The 15,986-nt window shown below is 62.4% G+C and overlaps 1 protein-coding gene across 2 annotated transcripts; it reads right to left on the bottom strand.

Annotated features, from left to right (window-relative positions):
• Window positions 1–472: 472 nt before the first annotated feature.
• Window positions 473–15,681, bottom strand: EPN1 (epsin 1). 2 transcript variants are annotated; one of them, XM_030299106.1, is made up of 11 exons: window positions 15,474–15,681; window positions 12,310–12,635; window positions 7,808–8,057; window positions 6,732–6,856; window positions 5,540–5,614; window positions 5,004–5,087; window positions 3,393–3,684; window positions 2,674–2,784; window positions 2,435–2,518; window positions 1,206–1,463; window positions 473–1,105 (listed from the first exon to the last, which is right to left on the bottom strand). In XM_030299106.1, exons 2-11 carry the CDS (start codon window positions 12,535–12,537, stop codon window positions 897–899), a joined length of 1,716 nt encoding a protein of 571 aa, XP_030154966.1. In that variant the 5' UTR covers window positions 12,538–12,635; window positions 15,474–15,681; the 3' UTR covers window positions 473–896. The 2 variants fall into 2 exon arrangements, with proteins under 2 accessions (XP_030154966.1, XP_030154965.1); XM_030299105.1 differs by lacking the exons at window positions 5,540–5,614; window positions 15,474–15,681.
• Between the last annotated feature and the right edge of the window lie 305 nt (window positions 15,682–15,986).

Below are 15,986 nucleotides of genomic sequence, written 5' to 3'. Positions count from 1 at the left end.
CACGGCAGGGCGGGGGCGGAAGAGCAAGAGCTCAGACCCGGTGTCCCTCTGCTCCGGTAGCAGCATAGACCACTGCCGTCTGTACCCGGATGGGCATGCGCACTGGTCACAGCACGGCAGCACCGCCGCGTGTCAAGTGCACCCCGCCATCGTCTCAGGAACCCTCACCTGCTCATCCACAGCTCACCCAGCCCTACACGACCCCCGACCCCCACGTGGGGTCCACTGGCCACAAGCATGTGTGAAGCACCCACACCCAAGAACCTCATGAAGCTCTCCAGCCCCGAGTGGGCTCCCGCCCACGGGGACTCAGGCACCCCCCACGCCCCAACACGGCTGCCCACCGGAACCGAAGCCTCCGGAACCGACACTTCTGAGACGCACCGGCTCTCAGCTGCCCCAAGGGGCAACAAAGAGGCCCGGAGCCCTGGGTCCCTCGGGGGAGGAGGTTGTGTGAACCACGGATGGGAACTTGGGGGAGTGACACCCATGAGAATTGCCATTTATTCCCGAAGTTGCCAAAATTATCACCAAGGATTCACCAAGGGGTGCGCATAGGGACGAGGAGGCTCAAACACTGATTGAGGGGCCAGTCAGGAGTTGGGAGGGAGAGGAATGGGTGGGGGACCCCCAGCTGTCCCTCCCCTTTCTAATGCCACAGGAAAGGGGTCCTCCTCCGGCCAGCACCCCTCCCCATCCCCCATGTCACGTCCAGTTTCTCTCCGGGGAGGTGGGGTGGGGGACATGGAAGAGGGTGTAGTGTGAGTGGGCCCCAGGAGGGGAGGGTGCTGGGGTGGGGGCAGGGGTCCCCCGCTTCACATGCACTCACAACACTGGTCTCCCAGGGAGCAGAAATGGGGGAAGCCCGGCCAGGCCAAATCCCCCTCCCTCCTGGATTATAGGAGGAAGGGGTTAGTGTTGGGGGCTGGGGGGCCTGGGGGCATCATGGGGGGCAGGCCAGGGCCCCCACCAAGGGGAGAGATGTATGTCGGTGGTGCTCCGGGGACCGGGGGCACAGGGCTGAGCCGGAGCTGGTTCAGGGTGAGCGTCGCAGGGGGCGCGGGCTGGAAGGGGTTGGTGATGGAGGGGCCGGTGGTCGGGGCTCCTACAGGGAGAGAAGAGAAGAGGAGACAGCAGAGCAGAGTCAGGGGCCTGCCCGGGTAGGAGGTCAACGGGTGGGATCCGTCCGGGAGGCTGGCACTCACCGCTTGGCAGGAAGGGGTTGGAGGCCTTGGCTCCTGGCGGCGTGGGGCCCGGCCGGCTCACCAGTGAGTCGAGGTCCACGAGGGCTGCATTAGGCCCCAGGAATGACTCTGGCGTCTTCCGCGTGGGCGGCGGCGGGGTGGGGGCAACCGCCGGCGGGGGGCTCCCCACAGCCTCGGCCAGAGAGCCTCCGACCCCACTCATGTCGAACGCCCCGGGACTGCGTGCGGGCACCTCTCCAGCGAGCAGCTCCAGCTCCCCTACAAGGAGCCAGAGAGGGGTCAGGGGAGGGCGGGCAGCGGGGGCCTCAAATTGGGAGGCCCAGCCTAGCGCCAAGCCAGGGGGACCCACTCAGGGAACTCCGGCAGACAGTCTCCAGGGCAGAAAACCACCAAGGGACGTTCACGCAACCCCACAAAACCCCCCTGGCTCCAGCGTCCGTCCCCAACGGAAACGTCACGGCGGAGAAGCACAGTGGCCCCGCAGACGGGAGAGCGCCTGTGAGCCTGACTGTCTGCTTGTTTCCGAGACCTGAGAATCCCCCCTGCTGCTGGGAAATGCACGAAACCGGCAGGGAGAGAGGAGAACAGACCCGGGAAGGTAGCAGACCACGGACGGACGGGGGACTGGACAATAACCTCAGGGGGCCCAAGGGGAGGGAGGGAGGGATCCCTGGTGCCCGGCCTGCCCAGTCAGTCCCAAGAATTCCTGCTTCTGCTTCCGGGGTCCGCTTCAGGCCACTGGCGCAGGGAGACGCATCGGCGCCTCCTGGGGACAGGCTCAGTGCCCTCCCAACACCTCGCACAGACGGCATGTTCTCCAGACACAAGCCAGGCCCGTCCGTGCCGGGAAGGGAGGGACACAAGAGCCAGGACGCCCAAACGCAAGGTGCCCCGAAGACGGGACGCCAGGTGGGGAAGGCGCTGGGCGCTGAGGCCCCGGCGGGCAGGCCAGGGGGGCGGCCCCCGCAGTCACCACACTGCTGGTAATGCAGGACACAGCCGGCCGGGCCCCCAGAAACACCAGAGGAACATTCCAGGGACACAGAAGTCAGAGTTTGGAATCTAGGGAAGCTGCAAAAACACAGTTCCTTATGCTACTTCTGCAGCCCTTCTGAGTATGAAATTATTCAAAACCAAGATCAAACTTTCTTTTGAAGATGTTTAGGATCAGTTATAACCGCAACGAGAGGGTCTGGGTGCCGGCCCACACAGCCCAGAGGGTGGCTCACCCGTGCTGCTCCCGGAGGTTGGCAGGGCCGAACGCAGGCGGTCAAAGTCCGAGAACTCGTCTGGCTCCGCGTCAAACCCGACGGCTGTGGGGGTCCAGGATGCCCACTCAGCTCCCCATGGGGACCCACCTCCCGCTCCCCAGCCCCCGGCACTCCAGAGACCAGACACCCCCAAGCTCCCCCACACACCCGCCACACCCTTGGGCCCCGTCAGCCTGACCCCAGCACCCACCCAGTACCTGTGGTGCCATTGGTGCTGGGCTTGGCAGGTGACCCTCCCCAGGGGTCCGAGAAGGCCGGGGCTGGAGCCCAGGGATCGGAGGCTGGGGGTCCACCTACCGGAGCCCCACCTGAGTGAGGAAGGAGGCATGTACGCGGCTGCTGGGTGGGGGGTTTACCTCTGAGAACCTGTGCCCACTCCCTCCGGCCTCACTCCCAGGCCCGTACCTCCCCAAAGCCTCGCCCTGCCCTGCCGTGTCCTGGGACGCAGCTGGGCGCCCCAGCGTGGGCCCACCCCCAGCCTTTCCCGCCTCGTCCCCACGGATGAGCCAGGGCTACACACGCTGCGGGGCCTCTGCCCACACGTCCCTCCTCGGCCGTGAGGCCTCTGGGAAGCCCCCAAAGAGCTCCCCAGCTGGGTAAGGCGGTATGGCTCACCCAGACCTGCCCAAACCCCACGGCTCCCTTGAGACCCCCCAGGGCGTCCAGCCCCGTCCCAGCCCTCCTGCACCCAGCCTCACCAGCCACCCGCCCTGGTTCCACTGCGGCAACCTCTCTACCCCGCGCCCCTTGGCACCCCGCCACGGTCCTCCTGCAGGCTCCCTCACGCCCGCTCCTCTGGGCTGTCCTATCTGACCCCCACAGCCACCCACTGTACTGCATCTGTCCCAATCCCTAAGGCATGCCCGGGATCACACACTGGATGTGGGGCCAGAGCAGGCCGGCAGCCAGCACTCACCATCAGAGCTCCCCCACGGGTCAGGCGTGGGCCCCTCTCCAGCTGCAGGGGCCTGGGCCCCGCCCCAAGGGCCAACCGGGGGCCCTGCAGGGGCAGCAGGCCTCCAAGGGTCCCCAGAGGCTGGTGTAGGGGCCGGGCCACCCCAGGGATCAGCAGCTGGAGGGACGGGGGCCCCTCCCCAAGGGTCCGAGGTGGGGGCAGTCATGGGTGCCGCCTGGGGGCCTCCCCAGGGGTCCGTGGCTGGTGGTGGAGCCGGGGCCGTGAAGACGTCAGCAAGATCCATGAGGGAGGACTGCGGGGTACGGAGGAAAGAAAGCACATGAGGCCCGAGCAGGCTGGGCCAGGGGACCCCAGGGGTCCGGGAGGGGGGCCCTGGGGTGGCAGCGGGGGGGGGGGGGGGGGATCGGCTGCAGAGCAAGAGAGAAGCAAGAGCCAGGTGCTGTGGTCATGAGACCGAAGAAGGCAGTCTCCCCATCTCCCACCCACTACACCCCTGCTGTCCGCCACCCCCCACCACTCAGCCCTCCCCAGTTCCCACCAGAACAAGGAAAGCGACCAGAGCCCAGAGGAGCCCACCTCAGCCCTGCCCATGGGAGGCCCAGTGGGGTCGCCCACTGAGTGTCAGGCGACTACGGGTCACCCTGCACAGTCCTGGCCTCAAGCCCAGCACACGTCCAGGGCTGTGTGTGTGTGTGTGCGCGCGTGTGTGAGTGTGTGTGTGAGTGTGCGCACGCGCTCACGGGCGCTCACTCATAGCCCTGGAAGCCTGGAGCACCTGTGAGCGTGCACGTGCGCGCGCGCGCTCACACAGTGACCCTGTGTCCCAAGAGCACACGCCTCTCTGGACAAGGAGGTGCCCCACCTCCCACAGGACAGCGGGCGCAGGCCTGGCGCCCCCGTCCTCCAGGCTCTCGAGAGGTGGGGCATCAGGGAGACCCTCCGGCTGAGGCTAGCCCAAGCAGGCTCCTCTATCCAGTGCCCTGTTGTGGCTGCGGGGCCAGCCCTGGCCACCCGGCCACCCGCCCTCCGCCTGCCCATCAGGAAGGCGGCTACCCTCCCAGGCCACCATCCTTGAGGCCGGTCCCACACTGAAGACGCTCGGGACAGAAACCCGAGTGAGGCCACGGAACGAGGCCGGCTTGGATGCCCGGCCACGCGAGGGACCCTGGCCTCAATGTGCACGGCCACGCCTCATTCACCCGTGAGGCCAAGAGAGGCGGAACGAAGAGCACAAGCTGAACTGCCGGCAAACGTCACGTCTGCACTGGGGGACTGGGGCCCCCGGAGGCCAGGGACCAGCCCCGTGTCGCTCGCCCGCTGACCCTCGGTGTCCCGGGCGCAGGCGGATGCTCAGGAGGTGCCTGGGCACACGTGAGCCACCCCCTTCCTGCCCGGTCAGACCGGTGCTCTCACTGTATCTCGCTCTGGTCTCACTCAGCTACAGGCACCGACCGCCACTCGAAACATCTCCGTGGCGGGGTCACACTCGAGCGCCCTCCAGCCCCCACACGTCTCCACGAGAAAACGGTTCCCTGCAGCCACAGCCACAGCCGCCTAGGGCCCCGCCCAAGGACCCGGGCGCCTGAGGGCAGGACGGCCTCCCGTGCTCACCTCCTCCTGGCCGCCAGTCTCCCTCCTGCTCTCCTCTATGGCCATCTGAAGCCTCAGGTCGTCCCCACGGCGGATCCGCTCTTCCTGTTTGGGTCATGGAGGCAGGCGACAAGGGAGGGTCAGAATACGAGCGGCACGGCTGCCCCCCACCCCCGACCCGACAAAGGTGACTGAAAATTAAAATGGGATGTGGACGATGTGGGAGGGGAGGATGGGGAGGCGCGTGCGGTCTGGGCTGGGGACACGGGCCTGGCCAGGCACTGCTCTGACAGGCTCGGGAAGCGGGGGCCAGGCGTCTGACTCTGCAGTGTCTGCTGCGCTGGGTGGAGGTGACCAAGGCCTGGGCTGTGGCAGAGGGGACGGAGTGGCCACAAGGCATCTGCTTCCCATGCTGCGACTGCACCGTCGGAGGACCCACCTGACACGTGTGTACGGCAGGGGCAGGGCTGCTGTGGGGCGGGCAAGGGGGTGCAAGGAGTCGGGGACCTGAGGAGGGTCTGAGGGGAGCCCTAGGGAGGGGAGGGGGCTCTTCTGACCTTGTCGTGTTCCTCACGGCTCAAACTAAGGGCCAGCTGGAGCTGGACGTCGTCCTCAGGGCCGCAGGATGGGGGCTGGGGGAGAGAGAGCGTGAGGGGTCCAGGGCAGGACACGAGGTGGGGGGTGGGAGAGAAAGAGAAGGAGGGAAGGAGAAAGAGGAAGAGAGAGACGGAGAGTGTGAGGGGTCCAGGGCAGGACACAAGGTTGGGGGCGGGAGAGATAAAGAAGGAGGGAAGGAGAGAGAGGAGGAGGAAAGGAGAGAGAGAGAGAGGAGGAGAGAGACGGAGAGAGTGTGAGGGTTCCAGGACAGGACATGAGGTGGGGGGGGGGGGAGAGAACAAGGGAAGGAGAGAGAGAGAAGCAGGGAAGGAGAGAGAAAAGGAGGGAAAGAGAGAGAGAGAAAGAGAGAGAAGAAGAAAGAGACGGAGAGAGAGAGAAAGAGAGAGATGGAGAGAAAGGAAGAGAGAGACAGAGACAGTGTGAGGGGTCCAGGGCAGGACATGAGGTGGGGGGTGGGAGGGAGGGAGAGAGAGAAGGAGGGAAGGAGAGAGAAAAGGAGAGAAGGAAAGAGAGAAGGAGAGAGAGAGAGAGAGAGAGACAGAGGAGGAGGAAAGACAGAGTGTGAGAGGTCCACGACAGGACACAAGGTGGGGGTGGGAGAGATAAAGAAGGAGGGAAAGAGACTGAGAAAAGGAGGGAAGGAGACAGAAAAGGAGGCGGGGGGGGGGAGAGAGAGAGAGGAAGAAAGAGACGGAAAGAGTGTGAGGGGTCCAGGGCAAGACACGAGGTGGGGGGCAGGAGAAAGAAGGAGGGAAGGAGAGAGAGGAGGAGGAAAGGGGAGAGAGAGAGAAGGAGAAAAGGAAAGGAAACAGAAACAGAGCCAGGATGGACAGAACCAAAGGCACAGACACGGTCACCCAAACCGGTGAGGGACGGGCAGAGACAGAGCAGAAAGACTAGCAGGGAAGGAGCCACTCAGGACAGACACCCGAGTAAAGGGGACGAAAGTGGTCAGGACGAGGACACAGGAAGACCAGGTGGGAGGGCCAGCAGAGAGAGGGCTGGGGGTGGGGAGAGAGAGGGCACAGGCCCTCAGGAGGTGGGGGGGGGCGGGGGCTGAGGCATGAGATGGGATGAGAACGGAAGTCAAACCCCCAGAGTCAAACCGGTGCGCCCGGCCGGGCCCAGTACCTGGTCGGCCTCCTCCTTGCTCATGGCCAAGGCCAGCTGGAGCTGGAGCTCCTCCTCCCCGCTGCTCTGTGGCCACGCCTGCTCTGCCTCAGGTGGGGGCCCCGAGCCCACGGCTGCTGAGGACGCTGCGGTGGGGAGGGGCAGTGAGACCGGCTGGACAAAGAGAAGGGACCACACAGCCCAGGCGGGGGGGGGGGGGGGGGGGGAAGCTTCCTTTCCGGGGGGGGGCAGACTGTGAGCCGGGTTTATCCAGCCTCCCCTCCCCCCGCTCCGGGGAGAACAGGGAATAAGGAACGAGGGGGGGGGGGGTGTCAAGGAAGGACAGCCCCGTGGGCCCAAGAACAAAAGCCAGCAGCAGAAGGAGGACGTGCAGGAGCCTCAGAGCCCACGACCTCGGTTCCCGAGCTGCATGCCCGGGGTCTGCTCAGAGCCCCAGGGCACACCGGTCTCCAGGCCCACATGCTCCCACGGGTCCAGGGCTGCGTGGCTGGGACCAGCTGGGTGTCGGGGGAAGAAGAGAACCTGCACCCTCGGCCCCCACCCCCACCGCGGGTGTGGCTGAGACAAGACGTGACCCGGAAGGGGGTGACTACCCGGAAGGAGGCACGGACAGGGTGCAGGGCCTAATGCCGAGCCAGGGGAAGCGCCCACCTGCCTGCTGCTCGCAGCTGGCCCCTCACTGTCGGCAGGCCCCCCAGAGTGCCTGCCGTCCCTGACCTCAGACCTCCGGCAACCCCCTCCAGGTCACTCCTCTCCGTCTTCGGCACTGCCCGCTCTCAGGCAGGGGCACACCTGGGCCCTCAGGCGGCCCTCGGTTAGTATTTGCAGGTGAACAGGGTACCTCTCAGCTCTAGGGTCCCACAGCGAGAGGGAAGGGACACAGGAGTGCAGAGGAGGCTCACGGCCCGTCACCCCTCAGATGAGGATACAGAAAGGATGGCATGGGGCGGGGAGAGCCCAGCGGCTGGGCACGGGGTGCCTGGCAACGACAGGAAGCTTCAAGACGGAGGGGGGTGGGCCTGGAGGGAGCAGTGAGGGCGCAGAGGCGCGGGGGGGGCTCCCGAGGCAGGCCTCACCCGTGGCAGTCTGCGCCAGCTTCTCCTTGGTCTTGAGCGCGTGGGCGCGCTCCTCCCGCAGCCGGTCCTCGTCACGGAGCAGGGCCACCAGCTGCTTGGCCTTCTCACGCACGTTCACGCCCTGGTCCTTGCCGTCACGGTCCACGTACTGGAAGTCCTTGAGCGTCTGCACCGCGTACATGTTCTCCTTGCACTGCTGGGACACACGCTCCGAGCCGGTCTTGATGAGGTACTCCATCAGCGTCATGGCCTTCAGGGCGGGGGGCACACCGGTCACGCACACGGCGGCCAGGATCCCAGTCCCGGCGCCAACCCTCACGTCAGCCGCACACGGACAGACACGCGCAGCCCAGCAGGTGACTACGTGGCCGCGAGAGAGGACGCAGCGCGGCCATGTGCAGCCACTTGGAGGGACCCCACAGACACCAATGAGCATGCGAGGCGGGCGTCCCCGACAGGCACATCCACGGAGGATGTGGTTCACAGGAGATTCGGGGCTGCCAGGGCTGGGAGACTCTCGGTGGACACGGGATCTGTGTGCAGGTGACGAAGATACTCTGCACCCAGGCAGTGGTGGTGGTCGCCCAACCCCGGGCCGGTGCTCTGTGCCACTGAACCACACGCTTTACAAGGGTGAACGGTATGGCACGGGATCTGTGTGCAGGTCAGTAAAAATCCAGAAACGGGGGAAAGGCAGGTATGGTCGCTGCAGCCCCTCCCAGGCTTCCCCGAGCCGAGCAGACCCCACTCTATTTCTCTGAAACCACAAAAATACGCCTGTTAAGTCACGTTCGACAGCACCCAGTGCTCGGAAGGCCAGACTGGTTTCTCTCCCGTCCTGTCCACCTGGAACGTGTGTCATTACCGCCCATGTAGAGCTCCGTGCCTCTGCAGACAAGGAAGCAACTTGCTCCTCGAGGTGGGAGGGAGGGAGGGAGGCACCGGGCCCGCGGGGCCTGTTGAGGCAGGGCTCTCTGCAGGGCACTCGTGCACTGGGACAGCAGGAACAAAGGGACAGGGAGGAGGAAACACCCTGTGACAGCTTCTGCATTTAAGAGGTAAGAACAAATTCTCTTTCCAACAAGTTAAAACAAAACGGGGGAAGAGACTCCGGTCGTCGGACGACAGGACACCTTATGGTTTGCAGGGGACTCCGGGGGCTTCCCGGAGCCCCTGAAGGTCACCCAGACCACTGCAAAGCAACAGAGAGAGGACCTTCTGCTTCGGCTGAGCTGTCTGAAGAGCTACGCGATTTGCCAGGGAACCCCCGCTGTGGGGGCTTGACGTCTCCCCAACCTTCCTGGGGAGCCAAACCTGAATCTCACAGGCTTCCTGAAGGTGTGTGAATGGTATTTACGCCAGTAATCAGAGGTTAGTCTTTAACCAGCCCTCGAGGTGTTTACGCATCACAGTAGGAGGAACAGGGTGGAAAGCAGGCTCCCAAGGTCCTGGGCCAGCCGTGCTCTGGAATTCAGCTTTCCCAGGTTCAGACCAGAAAGGCCACACGACACATAAAACAGGATCTCCCAGCAGAAGGTCCCACCAACAGTCAAGCTACCCGAGACCCACAGATGGCAGACAGACCACCTCCCCTCAGCCTGGGATGGGACTTGCACCCAATAACTCACAAAAACTCGTTTTCAAAGCTCTGGAGCTGCAGTTGAATGGCCTGTGAACCCAGAAAGAATCCAAACACCCCACGGGTAACACGCATACATGTGAAGCACAGTGGGCCCGTGGTACGGAAGCAGCACAGGCACAGCAACGTAACGTAAACACGTAAGCGGATGCTGCACACGCCAACCTCCCAGATGCGGCCGTGAGCAACATACGCAGGTGCAAAAAACCAGGAGCATGGGTCCGTGGAAAGTTCTAGAACAAACGTGGCAGACAGAAGGCAGGACAGGATGCTGCTGGGGGAGGCGGGGACATCCTCTCTCTCTCTCCATCGGGATGGTGGCTACACAGGTGTGCGTACACGTGAGCACTAACCAGGCTGCACGCTCGTGACACGTGTCACAACAGAAAACGTGAACCTATTCTTAAAAGTAAGCAACTGGACAGCCCAATAGTCCCTGCTAATTTTTGAAACAGCTTGCTCCTGGATCCCCCAGGACACCAGAACACGCATCAAGGAGCCACACGGGGCACCTGGGCACTCAGTTGGTTGAGCGTCTGACTCTTGGCTTCGCCTCAGTTCATCACCTCGCGGTTTGTGGGTTCGAGCCCCGTGTCGGGCTCTGCACTGACAGCATGGAGCCTGCTTAGGATTCTCTTTCCCCCCCTTTCTCTGCTCCTCCTCCTCCCCTGCCTGTGCACATGCGCATGCAGTCTTGGGCTCTCTCTCTCTCTCAAAATAAATAAACTTAAATAAAAAATCAATGTTTACAAAAGTAAAAAAACAAAAAAACAGGAATCCACAAACAACTTCTCAAAGGGCCAGGTGCTAGATAACCCTGCTTTTCAGGCCACATGGCCCCCATGCTATAGGGGAAGCAGCCGCAGATGAGCGGGCCTGGCCATGACGGATAGAGCTTCACCCACCAACACAGGTGGCTGCCCAGATTCAACCTCTGGCCCATAGTTTGTTGACCTCTTGTTTTAAAAGATAAAAACTGAGAGACACCTGGGTAGCTCAGTCGGTTAAACGTCCAACTTCAGCTTAGGTCACAATCTTGCAGTTTGTGGGTTCGAGCCCCACGTTGGGCTCTGTGCTGACAGCTCAGAGCCTGAAGCCTGCTTCAGATTCTGTGTCTCCCTCCCTCTCTGCCCCTCCCGTGCTCGCGCTCTCTCTCAAAAACATTAAAAGATAAGTAAACATTTAAAAGATAAAAATTGAGACCCTGCATTCCTCGGAGCAGGGAGGTGACACAACCCAGTCAAGAGAACGGGTTCCAAGGCTCCCCTCCCACCCCTTGCCCCCGGGTGGCCCCGAGCCTCTTTGTGCCTCAGTTTCCTCACCTAAAAAGTGGGGACAGGAAAAGTACTTCGTGGTTCTCTGCCTACAGCAGTGTTTCTCCGGCTGCACTTGGTCCATGAGCCCCAGTGAGCTTCCCTTGCAGTTTCAAGAGGCCCTCCAAATCCCATCCCCTCCCTTCACCTCCACACAAGGGCTCACCCAGACCCCCCACCCCTTCCCCGATTCTTAGCTAGACAAATGCCACCCAGTCCTTCACAACAAACCACCAAATATCGGACCCAACATCGGGTCCGTGGGATTGAGGCCCCAGTCCGGGTTTGTCAGGGTGGGTGTGAGAAAGAACACAGCATTTCCAGGTCTGAGAAACGAGGGAGCACCGTGCCCTGGGGCACAGCGCAGGTCCCAGCCGGAGTCCATGAGACCGGGGACCTCGGCCGCCTCATCCACCACCACAGACACAGCAGGCCCTTGGCCAACGGTCCCCAAACAAACGTCGACAAGAGGACTTGCCTGAACCTCGCTCTCCGGCTCCCACCCCAGCAGCTGGACCCTCACACACAAGAACGTCCACAGGCCGCCCTGAGCCCCACTGCTGGGAGTGGGGGCCGGCCACCCGCGCCAGCCTGTGCCCACCGCCGCTTCTTGGCCCAAGGGGAAGATGCCAGGCCCCAGACCAGTAAGCTGAAAAACCGCTCACGGGCACTCCCCAAAGACACGTTCCCTTTGACCAAAGCCTCCAATCTGTCTGTTTGCTGGGTGAGGACGCACACATCCGCCACCAGGAACCAGTCAACAGACCACTTCTGTGGTGGGCACTGTGTCCACGTTTCTCAACGTGACACTTGCGTGTGTCCTTCCGCCCAAAAGTTCCAGTTCTAGAAAATGGTGAACATACAAGGGGATTCGCGGCAGTCTTGTTCACCAAAGCAAAACGTCACAGATCACTTAACGATCCGTCACCAGGTAGCACTTGTTGAAAAAGTAAAAAAAGGAAGAAAATAAAGTAACGAATCTTTTATATCCTAAAGAGGAATGACCTCTGAGCTGTGGCTTCACCTTCCTTTTTAAAACTGGGGTACGATTTACACTTGCTACAACCCACCGTCCTCCACTGCAGTCCTGAGCCCTGATAATTGCACACGACCACGTATCCAGCGCTGCAGTGGTATTGCGGCTCCACGGCCCCCCCAAACTCCCTGGTGCCAGGGGACATGTGCACACAGATTGTTCCGGAGGAAAAACAGAAGCGGGGCCACCAGCTGCCTCTGAGAGGGACCTGGGCTCTGGGCACACAGAGGGACGCACACCGTGCACCTGCTTAGGCCTTCTGTGCGGATCAATCTTGCAACTGTTCCACGTTCTCAAGAAGTTTAAACCCTGTGACTCAAAACTCCTAAGACCCTTACCCGTCTGCTGCCTTCGTTAGGTGAAAAGGAGGGCGGGAGAGAGAGAGGTTCACATAAACACCCAGAACTCCAAGTCCTCGGGCACACCCCCACCGGAGCCCCGCGCGCGCGCGCACGCCCGCCCGCCCTCCAGCACGCGTGCATGTGAGGGCCGGGCTGCAGGCCCGGGCACTGACCTTGTAGACATGCCGCCAGTTCTTGCCATGGTCATTGAGCCGCTTCCAGATCATGCTCATGATCTCGGAGAAGGCGACAACGTTGTAGGTGAGGTCAGCGATCTCAGACATGAGGGAGCTGGATGGGCCCCAGGGGTCGTTGCTCGTGGCTTCCCGGACCTTGATCTCGGCCTCCGAGTAGTTGTGGACTATGTTCTTCATCTGGCGCCGCAGCGACGAGGTCGACATGGCGGCGGGTGATGGTGAGGGTGGTGGGCCCCCCGGGGTGTGGCGAGACAGGGGCGACTGGAGGAAAAGACAGCAGCAGGGGCTGGGGGTCACCGCATCTGAGGAAGAAAGGCCCTTTAGAAACACAACTGGGACCCGGGGCTGTCCAGCCTGCAGCTCCGCCCTCGTGGCCCCCCACCCCCACCCCGGAGTCAAGGATGAGGTCCTAACCATAGCCTAGAAGGCTCTGGCCCTCGTTAACCCCAGTCTTAGTCACCCGGTCCGTCTTTCAGTTCCTCAAACATGCCCAGCTCCTTCCTGCTTGGGGGCCCTGCTCAGTGAGGCAGGGTGTGCAGTGATGGATCACAGACGGGACACCGCAGTTCGGTACTTCCGAGCCCGCTGCCCTGGGTGGGCCAGGAACTTCCACACCTGTTTTCTCCCCTGTAGAGTGGGGTTTTGTTCCACAACCCAGGGGGCTAAGAACCCGGCGCGTGGGCAGTGCACTATAAACGTGGGTGGTGTCACGAGATGGTCATCCTGCTCTTCCTCAGCTCCCAGGTCATTCCTCGTCACCCCCAGGGCTCTGCTTAAGCTTCCCAGATGTCACACACCCCAAATGCCACCACAGTCATGGTTCCCCAGGGGCCCCATCGGTATTTTATACCCGTGGGTCTGATTCTGTGGCTGAGGCCAACCCAATAGCCCCATGGGGACAGAGACCACGTCTCTGGGGACAGCCGTCCCGGAAGAGCCATTCAATAAACAGCTAGGAAGAAGGGAAGGAGGGAGGGCTGGAGTGGAAGGGGCAGACTCTGTGGCAGAAACAAGGACACACAGGGTGACCACTAAAGGGAATGGAGCAAGAGGTAGGGAACGCCAGGGGGACAGGCGTACCAAGGGTGGGGGGGGGCGGGAGGCTCGGGGAGGAGAGATAAGGATGAGCCCGGCTGCCCACTGGGTCTGAGCCGCATGCCAGGTGCTCGCTGACCAGGAGATACCCATTATCTCAACACCACCAGCGGGGCTTTCAGAGGCCAGACAATTCAGCCCAGGTCACACACTAAGCGCAGCAGCACAGACTCAACCTCTGGCTGCTTGGACACCAAAACCTACACTTTTAAACTAACCTGTGTTGAGAGCAAGATGACGGGAAGGAACAGAAGGGCGGGAACCAGGTGGAAGGTGACTATCACAGCAAGCGGTGGCACGAGCCTTACCCCGTGCTAGGCATTCTTCTCCATGCTTTACACAGTGACTCAATTAATCCTCCCAACTCCGTGATTCACAGCACCTCACGGGGGGAGGAAACTGAGGCACAGGAAGAGAGACTCCCCTGCCCTGGGACACAGGCCTCACCCTGGCTGTAGAGCAGACTGAGCACCTCGGTCCACATCCACTCCAATAAGCCCTCCCACAACCTACCTACGTCCTGGGACGGCCGGCTGGCCCCAGCTTTGAATTCCAGCTGGAGAGCCCAGGCACAGGGAGGCAGATGTGAGGCGGTCAGGGGGCCCAGCAGGCCAGCTGGATGCACCAGGACAGAGAGCTGATGTGACCAGCACAGAAGAGACAGAGGGAAGGGAACAAGACCAACAAGAAGAGAAAGAGGCACAGAGAAAACCAGGCAGAGACAGTACTCAGAGACCAAATCACAGCCAGAGACAGTGAGGCGAGACAACGAAGAGAAAGGATCAAGGCCCTAGAAGGAAAAGAAAGAGACAGCGACCCAGCACTACAAACTCATCAGAGAAAGAAAAACCAACGTGTGAAACAAAGAACAAGTAACTTGGGCCCAAATCCTGGCCATGAGCTACCAGCAGAACAACCTCCTTGAGACTCAGTTTGCTCAACTCTGAAAAGAAGGAAAGAATTCCTACCCGGCAGGCTTGCTGATTAAATAAGATGGGTACATAAAGTGCTTGGCGCCCTGCCCACAGATAGTAGGGGCTCAGTAACGCTGCCTGCTATTATCAGAGAAAAAGAACATTTCCAAAAGGCCGGTAAAGGAAAACGCACTACTTTAACGCCGGGTAATTACACTAAGCTGTGTTAGAAAAAACAGTCCACGAAAGTGCACGCATGCTGCTCAGAACGAGAGCAAGTTTTTCAACACAAACGGACTCACAAAGAGAAGTATTAGATCGAGTAGAGAACGAACGATACGGCAAAACCCTCAAGGGGTACTCAAATGACTGATGTCAAACGTGCTGCGCGGAGCTGGAAACCTGTAAGAGCGGAATGCAGGGGTCCCAGCAGTTGACTGCGGGGCGAGCTGCTTCACCGCTACCGCCTCCAGGAACACGCACAGCGACGCCAGGATGCAGGAACTGTGAACGACCCTAACTTTAAACACTAGGAAGCGAAGGTTTGGAAATGAAAGAAGTCACCTGATAACCAGTACAGGCTGGCCAAGGAGTGGGCCTCGATTCTACAGCCCGGCTCTCGACCTCCCACCCCTCTGGAGACTCCAGGACCTGGGGGAGGGGGCAGATTCCAGACCAAGCAGCAGACGCGCAGAGGGACCTCGGGGTTGGGGATGTGCGCGAGGACGATGAATGGGAAAACGGAGGGGAGGAAGATGCACAGAGACGGGGACTAGGGTCACCGGGAAATGCAGACACGGTGGCCCAGAGGGAGAGAGGAGGCAGAGGGGAGAGGCAGAGAGAGAGAGAGGGAGAGGGAGAAAGAGACAGCGGCACGACCACCAATCCTGAACACCACACACCGACACTGACAGAGGTCGACACACGGGGACCGGCGCCCAGTGGAAGCGCCACAGCGGACGCGGGCAGCGCCGAGGCCCGGGCGGAGGCCGGCGGGATACGGACCAACACAGACACCGCGGGGTGGAAAGGCGCGGGCGCCGACACACAAAGGCCGCGGTGATGAGCCAGGGGCCGCACGCGACGGACGCCCGAGCGCCCCCGTACCGCCGTACCCCGGCCCGCGCTCACCTCGGCCTCTCACGCCGGGCTCCGGGGGGTCATGGCGGGCAGCCCCCTGCCCCGCTTGGCCTCGGTGTCGCGGGGCGCGCGCCTGGCCGCGGGCGGCGGACACGGAGGCGCACTCGGGCGCACGCGCGAACGCACGGAGGGCCGCACGCCGACGGCCCCGCCGCCCCGGCGCCCGGGAGGGGCGCAGAGAGCCGGGCGGGGGAGGGGAGCCGCCGAGCGGACGGGAAGCAACCGAAGGAGGCGACGGACCGGAAGCGGAAGTGGCGGCGCGCCCCGCCCTCCGCGCCGCATTTGGCCCCGGCGACTCGGCCGCAGGGAGCTTGCGCAGTCGCCGCTTCCGCGGCCCCGCCCGCCCTTCTACGTCACTTCCGGCGCGCGAGCGCCGTGGCCAGACGCGGCTGCGAGGCCTTGGGGACGCCCTTGAAAGAGTGGAGGAGGCCTCAGAGAGGCCCGGCCGGCAAACTCGGCCGAGGGAGGTGGGGGAGGCGAGGAAGGGGCCGCGCCGTGCCGGGC

Source organism: Lynx canadensis, chromosome E2, assembly GCF_007474595.2.
Source record: "Lynx canadensis isolate LIC74 chromosome E2, mLynCan4.pri.v2, whole genome shotgun sequence".
In the NCBI taxonomy this organism is placed as follows: Eukaryota; Metazoa; Chordata; class Mammalia; order Carnivora; family Felidae; genus Lynx; species Lynx canadensis.
Note: the sequence above shows the minus strand (reverse complement) of the source record. Positions and strands in the feature narration are given on the sequence as shown.

Bases quoted from the DNA above. Each gene is read 5' to 3' on its own strand.
- EPN1 (XM_030299106.1), bottom strand. From the start codon at position 12,537: ATGTCGACCTCGTCGCTGCGGCGCCAGATGAAGAACATAGTCCACAAC. The intron at 6,857-7,807 runs GTGAGGCCTGCC...TCCCCACCGCAG, and splicing joins GCTGGCGCAGACTGCCACGG to CGTCCTCAGCAGCCGTGGGC. The intron at 2,785-3,392 runs GTGAGTGCTGGC...TTCCTCACTCAG, and splicing joins CCCGTGGGGGAGCTCTGATG to GTGGGGCTCCGGTAGGTGGA.